This window comes from Pseudoliparis swirei, chromosome 4 (genome assembly GCF_029220125.1).
Source record: "Pseudoliparis swirei isolate HS2019 ecotype Mariana Trench chromosome 4, NWPU_hadal_v1, whole genome shotgun sequence".
In the NCBI taxonomy this organism is placed as follows: Eukaryota; Metazoa; Chordata; class Actinopteri; order Perciformes; family Liparidae; genus Pseudoliparis; species Pseudoliparis swirei.
The window spans coordinates 33,489,094-33,507,857 of record NC_079391.1 but is presented as its reverse complement, the minus strand read 5'-3'; the positions used below and the strand labels follow the sequence as shown (position 1 = coordinate 33,507,857).

General features: G+C 45.6%; 1 protein-coding gene across 1 annotated transcript; it reads left to right on the top strand.

Moving 5' to 3' along the window:
• The first annotated feature begins 838 nt into the window (after positions 1-838).
• gch1 (GTP cyclohydrolase 1) lies at positions 839-18,400 on the top strand. Its single transcript, XM_056413371.1, has 6 exons — positions 839-1,282; positions 8,636-8,745; positions 14,810-14,865; positions 15,988-16,019; positions 16,100-16,184; positions 16,961-18,400. The coding sequence occupies exons 1-6, from the start codon at positions 895-897 to the stop codon at positions 17,085-17,087; spliced, it is 798 nt and encodes a 265-aa protein (XP_056269346.1). The 5' UTR covers positions 839-894; the 3' UTR covers positions 17,088-18,400.
• The last annotated feature ends 364 nt before the right edge of the window (positions 18,401-18,764 follow it).

Below are 18,764 nucleotides of genomic sequence, written 5' to 3'. Positions count from 1 at the left end.
ACAACCAGAGGAGTCGCCCCCTGGTGGTCAGGAGAGAGAATGCAGCTTCAACACATGAAGCATAGACTTCTATACAACCAGAGGAGTCGCCCCCTGGTGGTCAGGAGAGAGAATTCAGCTTTGACACATGAAACATAGACTTCTATACAACCAGAGAAGTCGCCCCCTGGTGGTCAGGAGAGAGAATGCAGCTTTGACACATGATGCATGGACTTCTAGACAACCAATCAGTCTTCATCCTGTCCTCTGTTGTAATTTGTCTCCACAAGTTATTGTTTCTTTCACATAATGTCAATACAATGAAGAATATATTAAATTCCCATTACACTAATTATATTAATAATGAATTACGAAGTATTATTAATACTATTGATATGAGCATTATTATCTTTAATTATATTGTTTTTCTAATAACTTATTATCCAGTTATATTATTATATTTTGAAATGGGCCATTTAATGTGCTTTTACTTTTATTTTATCTGTGTACTTTTACTCAAGTCAAATGTGAATGCAGGATTGTATTTCTAAACTGAAGTATTTCTACACTAAAGTATTTCTACACTGAAGTATTTCTACACTAAAGTATTTCTAAACTGAATATTTCTACACTAAAGTATTTCTACACTGAAGTATTTCTACACTAAAGTATTTCTAAACTGAATATTTCTACACTAAGGTATTTCTAAACTAAAGTATTTCTACTTTTACTTGAAAACATCTGATAACTTCGTCCGCCTCTGGCCCCGCCCCCCGTGGACCCGGCCAGCCAATGGGAGCGCTCCCTGGATAACCCGCTGTTATAAAGCCTCGAGGAGCGCGGCACATCAAAGAGGAGCAGAACCCGGCTCAACAAGTGCTTTTCTGAGTGGAAACCACCGAAGAAGAAGAAGTGATGGAGTCCTCCGAGCACACGCAGTGCGTCTCCGGCGACCCTCCGGCCGGTGGCCCCGGTGCGAACGGACACTTTGATGCCACGGTCAAGTGCGCGGCACCGGGCGGCTCCGGGCGCGCGGCCGCGGACCCTGCAGCCGCCGCCGGAGCCCCGCAGCCTCCCGGCGCGGAGTGCAGCGCCCCGCGGGCCGTGACGGAGAGCTGGCGGGAGGAGCGCACCAGGAGCGCGGAGGACAACGAGACCAGCCTGCCGTCGCTGGTCGCCGCGTACACCTCCATCCTGCGGGGGCTCGGGGAGGACCCGCAGCGCCAGGGGCTCCTCAAGACCCCCTGGAGGGCCGCGTCCGCCATGCAGTTCTTCACCAAGGGGTACCAGCAGAAGATCATCGGTGAGTGGCTCCGCGGGGCTCCACACCTGAAGCGCGACGAGTCGCCTGTAGGACACTTTGAACCACGAGGCTGGACAGCTCGTTATGATGGGGACATTATTACTACTAATAATGCTGTTGTTACTATACACGTATGAGCATTGTCATGGCGGTAGTGTCATGGTTAAGGACCCGGTGGCTCGGGTCTCCACACGGACCGGGTCTCGGGATCAGGACTGAAGAATCAGTGCATCCCATCATTTAAAGTTTAACGGAGCCGTTATCTTATTTTATTTCCCTCTTGTTCAAGTCCATGTTGCTGTTATTGCATGTTCGCTTTACTTTATTTTGTCTCTTTTATGAACGTTTTACCACCGTGTTTTCATTAAGGTTAAAAGTTTCAGTTTCGAGGTATTTGTACTTTACTTTGAGTGTATTCTCCTTGCGGTACCACGGTGTACAAGTACTCCACATTGATAGATGGGGTTATGATATGTTACACGAGTTTATTATTAGTTTGTTACTTTACTTGATTGGTTATTAAACTTCAATGTCGTGGAGTAAAGTAGAATCATTTTATTTCGTTGTTCTTCCCATGGGACTTTTATTTTGGTGATTTTGTTACTATATTGCTCAACTCTCTGGAGCTACTTTACTTTGATAAGAGTTGGCAACACAATGCTGAGGTGGGATAATGTTCATTTATTTTCAAGTTTTCAAGTTTCAACTTTCAATCAAGTTTCAAGTTTTTATTGTCACATCCCCTTTTATACAAGTATAATCGGTTCGTGAAATTCTTATGTGCAAAACACCCGACAGCAGTAGCAGACTAAAAAAAGAATAAGAATGAGAATAAACTATACAATATCCACACAAAAAAAAGAAGAAAGTATTAACAATATATATATAAAACAATGTAATAGAATATACATCATGGCAATATATATATATAAAACAATGTAATCAAATATACACTTTTTTTGAGACTATATATATATATATATGTATATACATACAATATATATATACAATATATATATATATAAACAATGTAATAAAATATACACCATGGCCATAGATATTCACAGAATATGTTCTGGTGTGTAGTGTTAATGAGGGTCTCAGTCCTTGTTCAGCAGCCTGATGGCCTGACTGAAGAAGCTGTCCCTCAGTCTGTTTGTGCGGCACTTGATACTGCGGTATCGCCTGCCTGACGGTAGAAGGGTGAACAGTTTGTGGCCGGGGTGGTTATTGTCTTTCATCATCCGTTTGGCCCTGTCCACGCACCGCTTGGTGTATATGTCCAGGATGGAGGGAAGCTCACCTCCAACGATGTACTGTGCCGACCGCACCACCCTCTGTAGTGCCCTACGCTCCAGGGCGGTGCAGTTCCCGTACCAGACGGTGATGCAACCTGTCAGAACACTCTCGATGGTACTGGTGTAGAATGTTCTGAGGATGCGGGGGCCATGTTGAATTTCCTCAGTCGCCTAAGGAAATACAGGCGTTGTTGGGCCCTTTTCACCACGTGAGTGGTGTGCGTGGTCCATGTGAGGTCCTCGGAGATGTGCACGCCGAGGAACTTGAAGCTGCTGACCCTCTCTACTGCAACTCCGTCTATGGAGATGGGGTGTGCTCTCCTCTCCGCTTCCTGTAGTCCACGATCAGCTCCTTGGTCTTCTTGACGTTGAGGACGAGGCTGTTCTCCTGGCACCACTGTACCAGTGATCCAACCTCCTCCCTGTAGGCTGTCTCGTCGTCGTCGGTGATCAGCCCCAACACTGTTGTGTCGTCAGCAAACTTGATGATGACGTTGGAGCTGTGCATGGCCGTGCAGTCGTGGGTGTACAGGAGAGGGCTCAACACGCATCCCTGAGGGGCTCCCGTGTTGAGGGTCAGCGGCTCTGAGGTGGTACCGTCCATCCTCACCACCTGGCGGCGACCCGACAGGAAGTCCAGTATCCAGCTGCACATGGTAGAGTGCAGGCCTAGACCTCTGAGCTTGGTGTCGAGCTTGGCGGGAACAATAGTGTTGAACGCTGAGCTGTAGTCCACAACCAGCATTCGCACACAACAGTTCCTCCTCCAGGTGGGAAAGGGCGTGTGAAGTGCCATGGCAATGCGTCGTCGGTGGATCTGTTTTGACGATATGCAAATTGCCATGGGTCCAGCGTGGCAGGCAACATGGAACAAATGAAGTCCTTGACCAACCTCTCGAAGCATTTACTGACAATCGAGGTGAGGGCTACGGGTCTCCAGTCATTCAGGCAGGTTACCTTGGGGTGTTTGGGGACAGGCACAATGGTGGACATCTTGAAGCTCTCAGGAACAACAGCCTGGGACAGGGAGAGGTTGAAGATGTCTGCGAAGACTCCTGCCAACTGGTCTGCACATGCTCTGAGGGCGCGCCCCGGGATGTGGTCGGGACCTGCCGCCTTCCGGATGTCCACCCGCTTGAAGGCTCTGCGCACGTCAGCCTCTGAGATGATCAGCAGGCTGGTCTCCTCGGGCAGCGCTGCCTTCGGCGGGCTGCCGTTCACGTCGAACCGAGCAAAGAATGTATTTAGCTCGCCTGGGAGGGAGGTAGAGGAGTTCTCTTCACCGCTGGTTTTCCTCTGAAGTCCGTGATTGTCTGTAGCCCCTTCCACACACCTCTCACGTCATGGCTCTTGAGCTTTTCCTCCACCTTGTTCCTGAACTCCCGCTTGGCAGAGCCGATGGTCTTACGGAGGTCGTAGCGGGCTCCTTGTATTCCGCCATATTCCCGAGTCAGGCGGTGTTACGCGTGCGGAGTGCAGCGCGAACATCGCCATTTATCCACGGTTTCTGGTTGGGATAAATCCGAACCGACTTGGTAGGAACAACGTCATCTATGCATTTCTTGATGAACCCGGTGACTGAGGACGCGTACTCACTGACGTTGTTGTCCGACGCGACCCTGATTTATCGGTTTCTGGATTTAAAGAGAATTTAAAATTATTTCCAAGCCTGCTTATTAAGTATCATTTTATTTGTCTGATATTTAATAGCTTAAATTATCAATGACATTAATGATCTCCAGATGAATCCATTTTGAAATACTTGTTCTGCCAGATGTAGTTCATAGCCGTTGGGAGACATTGACGTTGAGCGTCGTTATGAACCGCCGTAACCGGCCCTTCAACCTCCCCGTGCCGGTGTGGAGCTCCATCTGAAGGCAGGCGGTCCTGTTGTTGTGTGTTTATGACACGAGGAAGGAATGCAGTGAAAGGAGTTAATCGGACTTGGTGATGACTCGCATGTGTTCTGCAGGCCGCGGCCTCTGATTGGCTGCTGGCGGTGGACTCCCCTGTTTGGAGAACACATGAAACACATGTCGAGCGACGCTCTGTTTGACCAGCGAGGTCAGGGGTTCGGCCTCGGACATCACACGAGCCGAAAAGCCTCTTGTGGTCGAGCACATGACCGGCTGAGGGAAAGAAATGCAGAGATTAAACATCCGAGTTACAGGAGCTCCGATTGGCCGGCCACCCCGAGGAGCTTCAGACAGCAAGCAGCTGATTGGGGGCTAATAAGAACCTGTAGTCCATAGACCGGATAAAAGAAGTGGGTGTGGATGAAGACGTGGATGAAGCATAGACTTCTATACAACCAGAGGAGTCGCCCCCTGGTGGTCAGGAGAGAGAATGCAGCGTTAACACATGAAGCATAGACTTCTATACAACCAGAGGAGTCGCCCCCTGGTGGTCAGGAGAGAGAATGCAGCGTTAACACATGAAGCATAGACTTCTATACAACCAGAGGAGCCCCCTGGTGGTCAGGAGAGAGAGTATCATCTGCATAACAATGCAAGTTTGTGGAGTGTTTCCTGATAATATTGCCCAAAAGAAGCATGTGTAAGGTAAATAAAAGTGGTCCGAGCACAGAACCTTGTGGAACTCCGTGACTCATGGAGGCTTCATCGCTTACAAATACAAGTTGAGATCGATCTGATAAATACATTTAATCCAACTTCGTGCGGTAGCTGAAATGCCAGTGGACTGATCCCGTCTCTGGAGCCAGCCTCTGAAGCCAGAGAGCGTCTGTGGGTAACAAAGGACATGAGCAGATCTTGCGGCCCACCTGACCTCTCAAGGGAAACGACTGAAACAACACTTTAAACTCGTTGAGGCACAAACGAGAGGAGCCTTCAGGTCGACACTGTAATAAAGGGTAATCCTGTTTGGAACCTTTTGTCATCAAGAACAAAGTTAAAGAAAACTAACTAAAGCTCTCATTCATTTACCCTCCCTAGATAAGTCATACCAAACGTCTCTGATCAGCACTTCGGAATCTTCCCTTTTTTAGTTTTATATATTGTAGATATTGTCATTGAATCTTAATGAGATTATTGGAGATCTATCCCTGTTTTATTTAGTCTGGGACCGACTCGCCTCTTGATGCTGCCTCTTTGTCGTTGTAAATAAGAACCTTAAAGACTGACCTGGTTAAATAAAGGGATCGTACCTAGACGAGTCGTATTTGCTTCATTTGAACAGAAAACCAATATTGTCTCTTTTAGCTCATTGTTTGCACTGTTATCATAATTAGGAGGTAACTATTTGCTCTTTATCTGCTGATTGTGTTTACCGGCTGCTCTCTGACTGGCGGTGTCGTATACGTCGGCTTTCTGCATCTTTTTACCTGAAAACCGACGCGATGAGAGCCGTGGGAGTCAACTAAAACGGTATAGTGCCGGTAAACCAAAACGACGAGCTCTGAAGTCTCTTTAAAGCTCCATAAGGCCGAGGGGGGTGGAAAGGTCAGCTCGGGTCCTGACCACGACTCATTGTCACCGTGTCATTCAAATATTGAAATCAAATAGCTGCAGCACTAATCTCAGGAACAACGTCACTATTTGCGATAGAAACTACAAAATAAGTTGTTTTAATAAAGAGGAATTAAATAATTCTGCTCATTACGGATTCTTACACCATTCGTTACAAGTGCATCCTACACACACACACACGCGCACACACACACACCCTGAAGGATAATTACGTTAAGTCAACTGTAACTAAATAAAAGGCAGCTGGCGAGGGCGGTCGGTTCGGACGCCCTGGATGACAGAATGACGGTGTGTGTGTGTGAATGAACAACACACACAGAGTGAATAGGCCACATGTTGACACATTGTGAATGAAGCAGAACACGGTGAATGACGACAAAAACAAGGTTATTCATTTATTGTTCAGGCAGCCAGAAGTGTGTGTGTGTTGTGTGTACTGTCACACACATATTTCCTTTACATATTCTTAACCCTTGGCTGTATTTTATGAGTCATTCCTTTAATTCCTGCCTTTAAAAAGATACAAACATTTAAAAAAAGCTGTTTATTTCCCAGTTTCACATAATATGTTATTCTGTGTTTCTTAGGAAGATGCCTTTGTCGTTCCCGGTATATTTAATATATTTAATAAGACATTTATTGGCTCCTTGTGAAGACTCTCCGGGTGTCGCTCCGGGTGCACGAGCTGACGTCCTTTGGTTTACGACCAGATTCCTCCAGCTGTCTTTTATTGTTGTTGTGGTAATTAACTAGCTTTAGCATGCTAACATAGAGGTTAGTGTTTAGCTCATAGCATCACTGTGGTTGCAGTTAGCTGTAAGAACTCTATTTAAAGAACAAGGATACATTTACATTCATTACAAGTATATATCATTGGACGTCCAAGCTAACGGCTAACAGCTAACATCTTACCACAGCAGTGTGTTCAGAACACTCAGTAGAAAAATGGATCCCAGTCAATTGACCTCAAATGAATACTAGCCTGCTCTGGTTTGCTATCCGTCTCATTTCACCAGTGTAGCATAACAAGCATGTGGAATTAGCATGGTAGCTAGCTAACTAGCCAGCCACTATATAAGTGAAATGGAAATTGAACAACTTGATGCTCCGTCCGCACTCACAGCTCAGGAAAGCGAGTCGCTATCGCTAAGAGAAAACTTTGTTGGGATCATTTAGTCGCCAGTGAAGAATGGTGGAATCAACATGCTAGCTAAGTAGCCAGACGTCCGCTAGTTAGCTGGCTAGTTAGCCGGCAAGTAATCAGTGTACTCTTATCACCATGTCTGTCTTGTATCTTGTGTTGATTGTAATGTTTGTCGAGGTGAATGCCTCACTTTCCACTGCGAACCAAGTCTACCTGCGAGTGCAAATAAAGTAACCTGAACCTGAGTTAGCTGGCTAGTGAGCGGCCTATTCACACCGTGCTTTGATGGAGGATATAAGCCCAACGCTATCTACAAACGTGCTGCGGTGTGCAAGATAACGGCTGATGTCGGAGCACACCAGTGTGTTCAAAGTGTGCAGAACGAAGACGTTTTAAAGACCACGGAGATCAAATCAACACTGATACAAGTCTTTGAGGTGGAACCTGAGCCGCGAGCTCTGTCGCGTTCTCCCCAGAGGAGAAGCTCGCGTGTTGGGAAGGATCGTCATGATGAACGGCGTCGTGACCAACACAAGTATTTAAAAAGAATAGACTTAAGGAGCGCCTGGATGCGTGGAACCACCTGTGTTCACACAATAAGCCGAGACTGAAGCAACAGCTCTGCTCTCTGCTGTGCCCCCCCCAACAGATAGCCAGTCAGGAAATTAAAAGATGCCGCTGAGAGCGCGAGCGTCATCTGCGTGGTCACAAACAGATAAAGCGGTTTATTGAACTCCCGGCAACCACGGGACAAAATGCAATAAAGCAACAACCGGAAGCAGCAAGCAGAGCTATAATTAGACGGCGGCCGAGAGAAAAAACTAAATATGAGATAAAAAAAGCGGCGGATGGTCGTGGAGGTGAACCGAGCCTCCTGGTTCCTTGTGTCCGTCATCGAGGCTCAAAGGGAGGAGGGCGCGTCTATACACACTTTCTTTAAATCTGTAGATAAAAGATGTAACAAATACAGCAGGAAAACTAAAAGTAAACTAGCTTTTTAGTAAATAAGTTCATCTGTCAGATAAACACACGCCCAAATGGATTACAAATAGAAACTCCAGTTTTCATTAACAACCAGATCGTGTAATTTATTTGCTTTATTTTAATTTTATTCAGTTTTTCGTTAAAAATAATCGGTTTCTTATTTTTCCTGTTACAATATACGACATAAACTGTAGTAATAATACACATGTAATAATAAAATAAATACACACATTTCTAAACCTTATTATGTGATGCATATGGTTTGTTTCAAATCTGTATAATTAAATCCACCTATTGGTTGATATATTAATAAAAGCTAGTTCATGATATCTGAAAGTGAACTCCTGGTTAAATGATGTACAGAAAGCTAGTTTGGTAATTATTCCAGATGGAGATTCTTTAGTCTCAGGTCCTCTTTTGGTTTCTTGTTTCTCTGCAGACGTGATGAACGACGCCATCTTCGACGAAGACCACGACGAGATGGTGATCGTCAAAGACATCGACATGTTCTCCATGTGTGAACACCACCTGGTGCCCATCTTTGGCCGGGTGAGCGCAGACCTGTCCTCCTTCAGGAAGCTGCTCGGCGTTCCTCTGTTTCCTGAGACCCAGTCCTGTGGACCTGGAGGTCACGGAGGAGGATCACGATGTGGTGGTCCGGATCGTTCTGACACTTCCTGTGATAGTCTAGACCCCCAGAGGAGGATTCTCCATCGTCGTATTGACCCGCTGACCTTTTAACGAGTGCCACCGTCGCTCCGAAGGTTTAACACAGAACTCACCTGTGAAGTCCACTTGTAGACCTCTTTCCTGTTGGTCCATGAGGTAGGAAGGGAACTGTGAAGTCCACTTGTAGACCCCTTTCCTGTTGGTCCATGAGGTAGGAAGGGACCTGTGAAGTCCACTTGTAGACCTCTTTCCTGTTGGTCCATGAGGTAGGAAGGGACCTGTGAAGTCCACCTGTAGACCCCTTTCCTGTTGGTCCATGAGGTAGGAAGGGACCTGTGAAGTCCACCTGTAGACCCCTTTCCTGTTGGTCCATGAGGTAGGAAGGGACCTGTGAAGTCCACTTGTAGACCTCTTTCCTGTTGGTCCATGAGGTAGGAAGGGACCTGTGAAGTCCACCTGTAGACCCCTTTCCTGTTGGTCCATGAGGTAGGAAGGGACCTGTGAAGTCCACTTGTAGACCCCTTTCCTGTTGGTCCATGAGGTAGGAAGGGACCTGTGAAGTCCACCTGTAGACCCCTTTCCTGTAGGTCCATGAGGTAGGAAGGGACCTGTGAAGTCCACCTGTAGACCCCTTTCCTGTTGGTCCATGAGGTAGGAAGGGACCTGTGAAGTCCACCTGTAGACCTCTTTCCTGTTGGTCCATGAGGTAGGAAGGGACCTGTGAAGTCCACTTGTAGACCCCTTTCCTGTTGGTCCATGAGGTAGGAAGGGACCTGTGAAGTCCACCTGTAGACCTCTTTCCTGTTGGTCCATGAGGTAGGAAGGGACCTGTGAAGTCCACTTGTAGACCTCTTTCCTGTTGGTCCATGAGGTAGGAAGGGACCTGTGAAGTCCACTTGTAGACCTCTTTCCTGTTGGTCCATGAGGTAGGAAGGGACCTGTGAAGTCCACCTGTAGACCTCTTTCCTGTTGGTCCATGAGGTAGGAAGGGACCTGTGAAGTCCACTTGTAGACCTCTTTCCTGTTGGTCCATGAGGTAGGAAGGACCTGTGAAGTCCACCTGTAGACCTCTTTCCTGTTGGTCCATGAGGTAGGAAGGGACCTGTGAAGTCCACCTGTAGACCTCTTTCCTGTTGGTCCATGAGGTAGGAAGGGACCTGTGAAGTCCACCTGTAGACCTCTTTCCTGTTGGTCCATGAGGTAGGAAGGGACCTGTGAAGTCCACCTGTAGACCTCTTTCCTGTTGGTCCATGAGGTAGGAAGGACCTGTGAAGTCCACCTGTAGACCTCTTTCCTGTTGGTCCATGAGGTAGGAAGGGACCTGTAGTCCACCTTGTAGACCTCTTTCCTGTTGGTCCATGAGGTAGGAAGGGACCTGTGAAGTCCACCTGTAGACCTCTTTCCTGTTGGTCCATGAGGTAGGAAGGGACCTGTGAAGTCCACCTGTAGACCTCTTTCCTGTTGGTCCATGAGGTAGGAAGGGACCTGTGAAGTCCACCTGTAGACCCCGTTCCTGTTGGTCCATGAGGTAGGAAGGACCTGTGAAGTCCACCTGTAGACCTCTTTCCTGTTGGTCCATGAGGTAGGAAGGGACCTGTGAAGTCCACCTGTAGACCTCTTTCCTGTTGGTCCATGAGGTAGGAAGGGACCTGTGAAGTCCACCTGTAGACCTCTTTCCTGTTGGTCCATGAGGTAGGAAGGACCTGTGAAGTCCACCTGTAGACCTCTTTCCTGTTGGTCCATGAGGTAGGAAGGGACCTGTGAAGTCCACTTGTAGACCTCTTTCCTGTTGGTCCATGAGGTAGGAAGGGACCTGTGAAGTCCACCTGTAGACCTCTTTCCTGTTGGTCCATGAGGTAGGAGAGGACCTGTGAAGTCCACCTGTAGACCTCTTTCCTGTTGGTCCATGAGGTAGGAAGGGACCTGTGAAGTCCACTTGTAGACCTCTTTCCTGTTGGTCCATGAGGTAGGAAGGGACCTGTGAAGTCCACCTGTAGACCTCTTTCCTGTTGGTCCATGAGGTAGGAAGGACCTGTGAAGTCCACCTGTAGACCCTTCCTGTTGGTCCATGAGGTAGGAAGGGACCTGTGAAGTCCACCTGTAGACCTCTTTCCTGTTGGTCCATGAGGTAGGAAGGGACCTGTGAAGTCCACCTGTAGACCCCTTTCCTGTTGGTCCATGAGGTAGGAAGGGACCTGTGAAGTCCACCTGTAGACCTCTTTCCTGTTGGTCCATGAGGTAGGAAGGGACCTGTGAAGTCCACCTGTAGACCTCTTCCTGTTGGTCCATGAGGTAGGAAGGACCTGTGAAGTCCACCTGTAGACCTCTTCCTGTTGGTCCATGAGGTAGGAAGGGACCTGAAGTCCACCTGTAGACCTCTTTCCTGTTGGTCCATGAGGTAGGAAGGGACCTGTGAAGTCCACCTGTAGACCTCTTTCCTGTTGGTCCATGAGGTAGGAAGGGACCTGTGAAGTCCACCTGTAGACCTCTTCCTGTTGGTCCATGAGGTAGGAAGGACCTGTGAAGTCCACCTGTAGACCTCTTTCCTGTTGGTCCATGAGGTAGGAAGGGACCTGTGAAGTCCACCTGTAGACCCCTTTCCTGTTGGTCCATGAGGTAGGAAGGGACCTGTGAAGTCCACCTGTAGACCCCTTTCCTGTTGGTCCATGAGGTAGGAAGGGACCTGTGAAGTCCACCTGTAGACCTCTTTCCTGTTGGTCCATGAGGTAGGAAGGACCTGTGAAGTCCACTTGTAGACCTCTTTCCTGTTGGTCCATGAGGTAGGAAGGGACCTGTGAAGTCCACCTGTAGACCTCTTTCCTGTTGGTCCATGAGGTAGGAAGGGACCTGTGAAGTCCACCTGTAGACCTCTTTCCTGTTGGTCCATGAGGTAGGAAGGGACCTGTGAAGTCCACTTGTAGACCTCTTTCCTGTTGGTCCATGAGGTAGGAAGGGACCTGTGAAGTCCACTTGTAGACCTCTTTCCTGTTGGTCCATGAGGTAGGAAGGGACCTGTGAAGTCCACCTGTAGACCTCTTTCCTGTTGGTCCATGAGGTAGGAAGGGACCTGTGAAGTCCACTTGTAGACCTCTTTCCTGTTGGTCCATGAGGTAGGAAGGGACCTGTGAAGTCCACCTGTAGACCTCTTTCCTGTTGGTCCATGAGGGAGGAAGGGACCTGTGAAGTCCACCTGTAGACCTCTTTCCTGTTGGTCCATGAGAGAGGATTAAAGGATTCTTCTAATTATTTATATATTTTTTACTTTATATTTTGAACTTTTTGTACAAGTATCATTAAAAGCATCCGGATGAACCCACATACAATGCATATATATATATATATATATATATATATATATATATTTAAAGGTATCCAGATAAAAAAAGCACATGAATAAACACTAAAAACTAGTTTTTTGCGCCGCTTTGCTTTCTGATATAATCGATCGAGTGGACTTTTGTTTTTGCTCAAAAGAAGCTGCAAATATTCATAATTTAATACATGAAGATGATCACAAACATAGAAAGATGTGAATCTGACAGCAACATTTCATCTGGAGGCTGAACAACAGAACATGAGAAACAATCAGATTAGCTGAGATCTGTTCTGTCCTCCTCCTCCTCCTCCTCACACCAGTAGTCTCCAGAAGATACCCCATCGGTCTCTTCTCTCTCCTCCCTCCACCTTCACCTGCAGGTGCACGTCGGTTGAGACAATAGCGGCTGGCAGCTGATCTGTTTCCACCGAGTGTAAATGGGCTCTGATGACAGCAGTAAACCACACACACACTTACCCCGCCGTGTGTGTGTGTGTGGTGGCCGTCAGGTGGCTGTTTATGTCCCTAAACCTCCTCCCTCCCCTCGTCATCGTCAGCAGCGTAGCCTCTTATCCACCCTCTCTCATCTGTCTGTCAGTGACTCACCAGAGAGAGAGAGAGGGAGAGAGAGAGAGGGAGAGAGGTAGAGAGAGACCTTCTTCTCCTCTATTATTGTCCAGGCAGCCTCTGGCTAACAGTCAGTGAGTTACTCTACACTCAGCCTCTCTTCACACAGCCTCTCTTCACACAGCCTCTCTTCACTCAGCCTCTCTTCACTCAGCCTCTTCACTCAGCCTCTCTTCACTCAGCCTCTCTTCAGCCTTTCTGTGGGAACTGAAGGCTACATGTTGGGACACTTCGGGGTTTCCTTTGTTTTGTGTTCATAATATACTACTAATACTACTAGTACTACTACTATTACTAGTAATACTACTAATACGACTAGTACTACTAGTATTACCACTACTCGTAATACTACTAGTACTACTACTAATACTACTAGTTCTACTACCACTACATTGTACCACATTACACTACATTACACTACATTATACTACATTATACTACATAACACCGTAAGACAGCGTCTGCATTAATTGAGTCACTCAGTCTCTGTTTCTGTCTCTTAATAATAAATCGATATCACAATAAAGTATTTATTAAATCTTATAATCTGAGCGTGTTCAGTGACACGGACAGCGTCCGTCTGCTCGCTGCCGCCGCAGAGCAACACGAGAGCTCTGCTCACTGCGCTGCCCTTTCTCTCGTCTCGGAGGCAAATTGCGTCTGACATTTGTGTGTGTGTGTGTGCGCGTGTGTGTGTGTGCGTGTGCGCGTGCCAGAGAATTACAGCCTCCAGACATCAATGATTCTCCAGCTGACGACTCCACATCTCTTCCCCCTCTCGTCTTTTGTCCGTCCACCTGCTGTCCTCTCATCTTCATCTTCATCTTCGTCTTCTGTTGCCGACGTCTTTTAGTTATTCCGGCTGCTTCCGTCACGTCACAGTCAGAGCTCGTGTTCCGGACGCTCTCCTCTCCTCGTGTTGAGCCCTGGAGCTCAACGCGCCCTCGGGAGGCGCCAGGTGACTTCAAGTAAACGGCAGGTTGAGGCGCAGGTGACGTGATCACTGAGAAACACCTACGACCACGAGTGAGCGTCTCCGTCTCTCTCTCTCTCTCTCTCTCTCCGACTTTCTCAAAACACCTTTTATTGCCTGTTTTATTCTGCCGTTGACTTCCTGTCGCTGACTTCCTGCCGGGTCCTCGCTCGGTGCTCTGAACCGGCCCTCCGGTGCCTCTCCGGGTCTTTTCATCGGGCTCAGACTCCCCGAGTCGTGGGATGTGATCGTGCGGCGGTCGCCACAAACACACCGCGCTCTGCCCGGGTTATTTAAAAGCTTTTATTTTGAAGCAGTCAAATTAAAGGTCAGATTCTCGGCGACGGTACGATCGGACGACACGTTGTTGGTTTAAGAGCTAAACACGACCACGCCGTGTCGCGCTGCCTCTTGTGGAAAGGTCATGAGGTCGTCCCCCCCCCCCACCCCCTCGCCAGAGCTGGTTTTGAGTGTCGGTCAGAAGGGGGAAATGTACACCTGAAGTTATGAAGTATGGAATCCGAGTGGAACCGACTTTGAACCGTTTTCTTGGGACGCGGCGCTGCGCGGTGGAACTAGCAAGCTTGTAGATAGCTTGCTAGTTATTAATCATAATAATACATAACATTTCTATAGCGCTTTTCATAATACTCACAGACGCTTAGTTCCACCAGTGTAGCATGAACGCATCGCTCCATGCTACACTGGTGGAACTAGCAAGCTGTCTACAAGTTAGCTAGCTTGCGAATGAAGTGAGTCTGTTTGGTTCATACGGAAGTTAGCATGCTATGCTACAGAAGTTAGCATGCTATGCTACGACGGTGAAATGAAATCCTGTTGTCCTCCAGGTGTAGTGGAGGGTCATCCTGTGGGGACCATGACAGGCAGGGTACCGTCACTTGGAATGACGCCATGTGCCGCCGCCTGAATCTCTTTCATTCACAAAGACAACCCCTCCACAATAAGAGCCCCGTCGTGTTATTGACGGGTTTGTGGACTGTCTGACGGAACCTTGTCCCCGTGTGCAGGTCCACATCGGCTACCTGCCCAACAAGAGAGTCATGGGCCTCAGCAAGCTGGCCAGGTGAGCAGCCGGACTCGTTGTGTGTGAGAGTGTATTTAAGCTGATTATTAAACGGTGTGTGTGTGATCCCACTGACCCCAATACCTTCACTAACACCCCTTACTAACCCGGCACCGGTCATGTTCACTCTCTTTGGGACGGGAACCAGAGGGTCCGTCGGCCTGAGAGGAACCTGGTTTCATCTTTACGGCGTTTTTACGATTTATTCCCCCAGGGGGCGACTCCTCTGGTTGTATAGAAGTCTATGCTTCATGTGTTAAATCTACATTCTCTCTCCTGACCACCAGGGGGCGACTCATCTGGTTGTATAGAAGTATATGCTTCATGTGTTAAAGCTGCATTCTCTCTCCTGACCACCAGGGGGCGACTCCTCTGGTTGTATAGAAGTATATGCTTCATGTGTTAAAGCTGCATTCTCTCTCCTGACCACCAGGGGGCGACTCCTCTGGTTGTATAGAAGTCTATATAGTGACTCTACTTCTCTTGATGTATTCCCTCAGTAAACATTGTAAACATGAGTTTATGTCTCAGTCTCTAGTTTCAAGTCTTCTTCTATACAGTATGATGTCATCGATGACATATTACTGATAATAATACCATAAATAAATGTACACGTATACGCATGTTATTCGTCTCTGAGCACCGTTCTTCTCCCCGTGCCGCCCGTTTGATCCCGTGACGTTTCCTCTGAGGTGGACGAGGTCACGTTTGTCCAAAGCGGTTTCCTTCACAGAGAAGAGCAAGAGGTCGGAGGTGAAGACCGGCCGGCTGCAGCTGGAACGTTACTGACGTTTAAAGAGACAGTTCACCCAGAAATATGAAGGAATACAGATGTGAACATCATGATGTATAGAAGAAGACTTGAAACTAGAGACTGAGACATAAACTCATGTTTACATGTTTACTGAGGGAAAACATCAAGAGAGAAGTAGAGTCACTATATAGACTTCTATACAACCAGAGGAGTCGCCCCCTGGTGGTTAGGGGAGAGAATGCAGCTTTAACACATGAAGCATTGACTTCTATACAACCAGAGGAGTCGCCTCCTGGTGGTAGGTAGAGAGTTGGTGAAGGAACAACACAGGAACATGTATTTAATGTCCTTTCTCTCTTCTTTCTCAGGATTGTTGAAATCTACAGCCGTCGTCTCCAAGGTGCGTTCAGGGTCGGGTCGTAGTTCAGAGTTCTTCCCCTCTTTGGTGTGTTTGCTCATGTGTGTGTCCGTCGTCCACAGTTCAGGAGAGGTTGACCAAACAGATCGCCGTGGCGATCACCGAGGCACTGCAGCCCACCGGGGTCGGCGTGGTCATTGAGGCCACGTACGTATACGTGTGTGTGTGTGTTTTCCTTATCTGGCCTTTCATACACTCCTCCTCCTTTGTTTCCTTGACTTTCACTGGATCTATCGCTTTGTTCTCCTCTTTCTTTGTTTCCTCTTTTATTTCTTTTCTTTTTCTATTTACCTTCATTCTATTCTTCTTTTCTTTGTCTCTTTACCTTCATTCTATTCTTCTTTTCTTTGTCTCTACCTTCATTCTATTCTTCTTTTCTTTGTCTCTTTACCTTCATTCTATTCTTCTTTTCTTTGTCTCTTTACCTTCATTCTAGTCTTCTTTTCTTTGTCTCTTTACCTTCATTCTAGTCTTCTTTTCTTTGTCCTTATTTCTCCTTTGCTTTCCTTTTTGTATTTTCATTTATTTATTTCCTACCTCTGTTCTATCGCTTCATTTTCTTTCATCTTTTCTTTATCTGTTTATCCTTCAACGTTTTGGCTTCATTACTTTCATCTTCTTCCTCATTTCTCTTTTAGAATTGAACGTATTCATTTGCACCCTTTCTTCTCTGCTCCTCCCCTCCTCATCCTCCCTTCATTGGTGTGTTTTATTTGTCCGAGTCCCGTTTCTTTAACTCTTCTCCTCTTTCATTCCATCCTCTTAATTTTTCATATTTCATCAAACATTTAAATCTCATTTCCTTTCAATTCGATCACGTCTACTTCCTGTTGTCTGTTACGTCTCCTCCTCTTTCTGTTTACTCCACTACTGTATGTTTGAGCTCCTCCTCCCTTTCCTAACCTCCTCTCCTGCCTCCTCAGTCACATGTGCATGCTGATGCGCGGCGTGCAGAAGATAAACAGTAAGACCGTCACCAGCACCATGCTGGGGGTCTTCAGGGAGGACCCCAAGACCCGCGACGAGTTCCTGGCGCTGATCCGGAGCTGAGGACCACTTCCTGTTTCCTCCACGGACGCCATGTGTGTGTGTGTGTGTGTGTGTGTGTGACCCTGAGTCTGCGGCATGCACTATGCCCCCATCTGTTCACGTGAGTTGTGTTTGTTCGAGTCGTCAGATATAAATAAATATAAATCAATCATCAGATATAAATATAAATCAATCATCAGATATAAATCAATCGTCAGATATAAATCAATCATCAGATATAAATATAAATCAATCATCAGATATAAATATAAATAAATCATCACATATAAATATAAATCAATCGTCAGATATAAATAAATATAAATCAATCGTCAGATATCGAAATACTGAAGTTTAACAGAAAGAATCCACGCTGAGGGAAAACATTACAAACAGAATTAGTAAAAAAAAAAAATGTGTTCACACATAAAACAAGTTATAAAACATTTAGTGGTTTCATCTCCGGGGTGTAAAGTGTCTCCGATGGGGTGTTGGGACCATTGTAGGTCAAATAATGATAATAATTATGGAGCATTCTTTGAACTAAGAGTCATATATTCACCAAAAACAATTAACAGATCTCCCCCCAAAATGTTCAAGAAGAAACTCACAGATTTACTAAAACATAATCAGTTATATTTTATATTAAGAAATCATGAATTCAGAGTTTTTCGATGAAATTCATGTCATGTATTTAAAGAGGAAAAAAGAACATTTAGATATTTCCTGACATTAACATTGTAAATTTACACCAAAGAAATCATAAAACATACAGAAAGATAATTGGATGTTTTCTAAAATTATAAAACGTACAAATTATTATAAAGTTTTACATTTGGGAGAAAAAACCATTTCACTTTATTTTAAAATTTCGATTTTATTGTCAGAATATCTGCTCATAACATTTTAAATCCAAACAACTCTTTTCATCTTTAAAAAAAGATACAAATTAAATAACTGAATCATTAGTTTTTTGAGTAGAATTATCTGATGAATAATAACTTCAAATAAAATTGGACAGGCAGAAAATGTATTGCAACAATTTAATAGATGATTGTTTAATCGTGTCATAAATATTGATTTTATATGAAAACGCTGATCAAAGCTTCTAAAATGGGATGATTGTGCATTTGATAATATTGAATTAAATATCTGTAGTTTTAGGACAAAAACAATCAGTTAGAAGTCGTCGTTTTGGGCCTTTTATAAATAATTTATGACGAAAAAACAATTCAAATCAATGTAGAAGACAATTTAAATTCAAATAGATAATGAAAATAAAAGTCACTTTCCTGGGATTGTATCAGTAGATAATAAAGATAATTATATCTGTTCACACGTGTTTGACTCTTCAAAAACCTCAGTTTACAAACTTCCTTTTATTTTATTTGTCTGATGAATTCTGGCTTGAATCGTAACTTTTATATCATCAAAAGAAACAAAAACAATGATTTACATGTAGAAATCAGCCTGAGATATGATGCAGACGCCAGTATTCTTATCAACTAATTTCCCCTTGGGGATTAATAAAAGTGTATATTCTATTAGATTTAGCTCTTCCTCTTATAATAAGAATAATCTGTATTAATTTACACATTTTATAATATTATGATTATTATAATTTGTAATGTTCTTTTCATTATTATTATAACAATAATACTGGTTATTAGGGTTCGAGCGACAGACGAAGTCTGTCCG

Excerpts from the sequence above, each read along its gene's own strand:
- gch1 (XM_056413371.1), top strand. The coding sequence starts at position 895 with ATGGAGTCCTCCGAGCACACGCAGTGCGTCTCCGGCGACCCTCCGGCC. Across the intron at positions 1,283-8,635 it reads GTACCAGCAGAAGATCATCG|ACGTGATGAACGACGCCATC; the intron begins GTGAGTGGCTCC and ends GTTTCTCTGCAG. Across the intron at positions 16,185-16,960 it reads GGCGTGGTCATTGAGGCCAC|TCACATGTGCATGCTGATGC; the intron begins GTACGTATACGT and ends CTGCCTCCTCAG.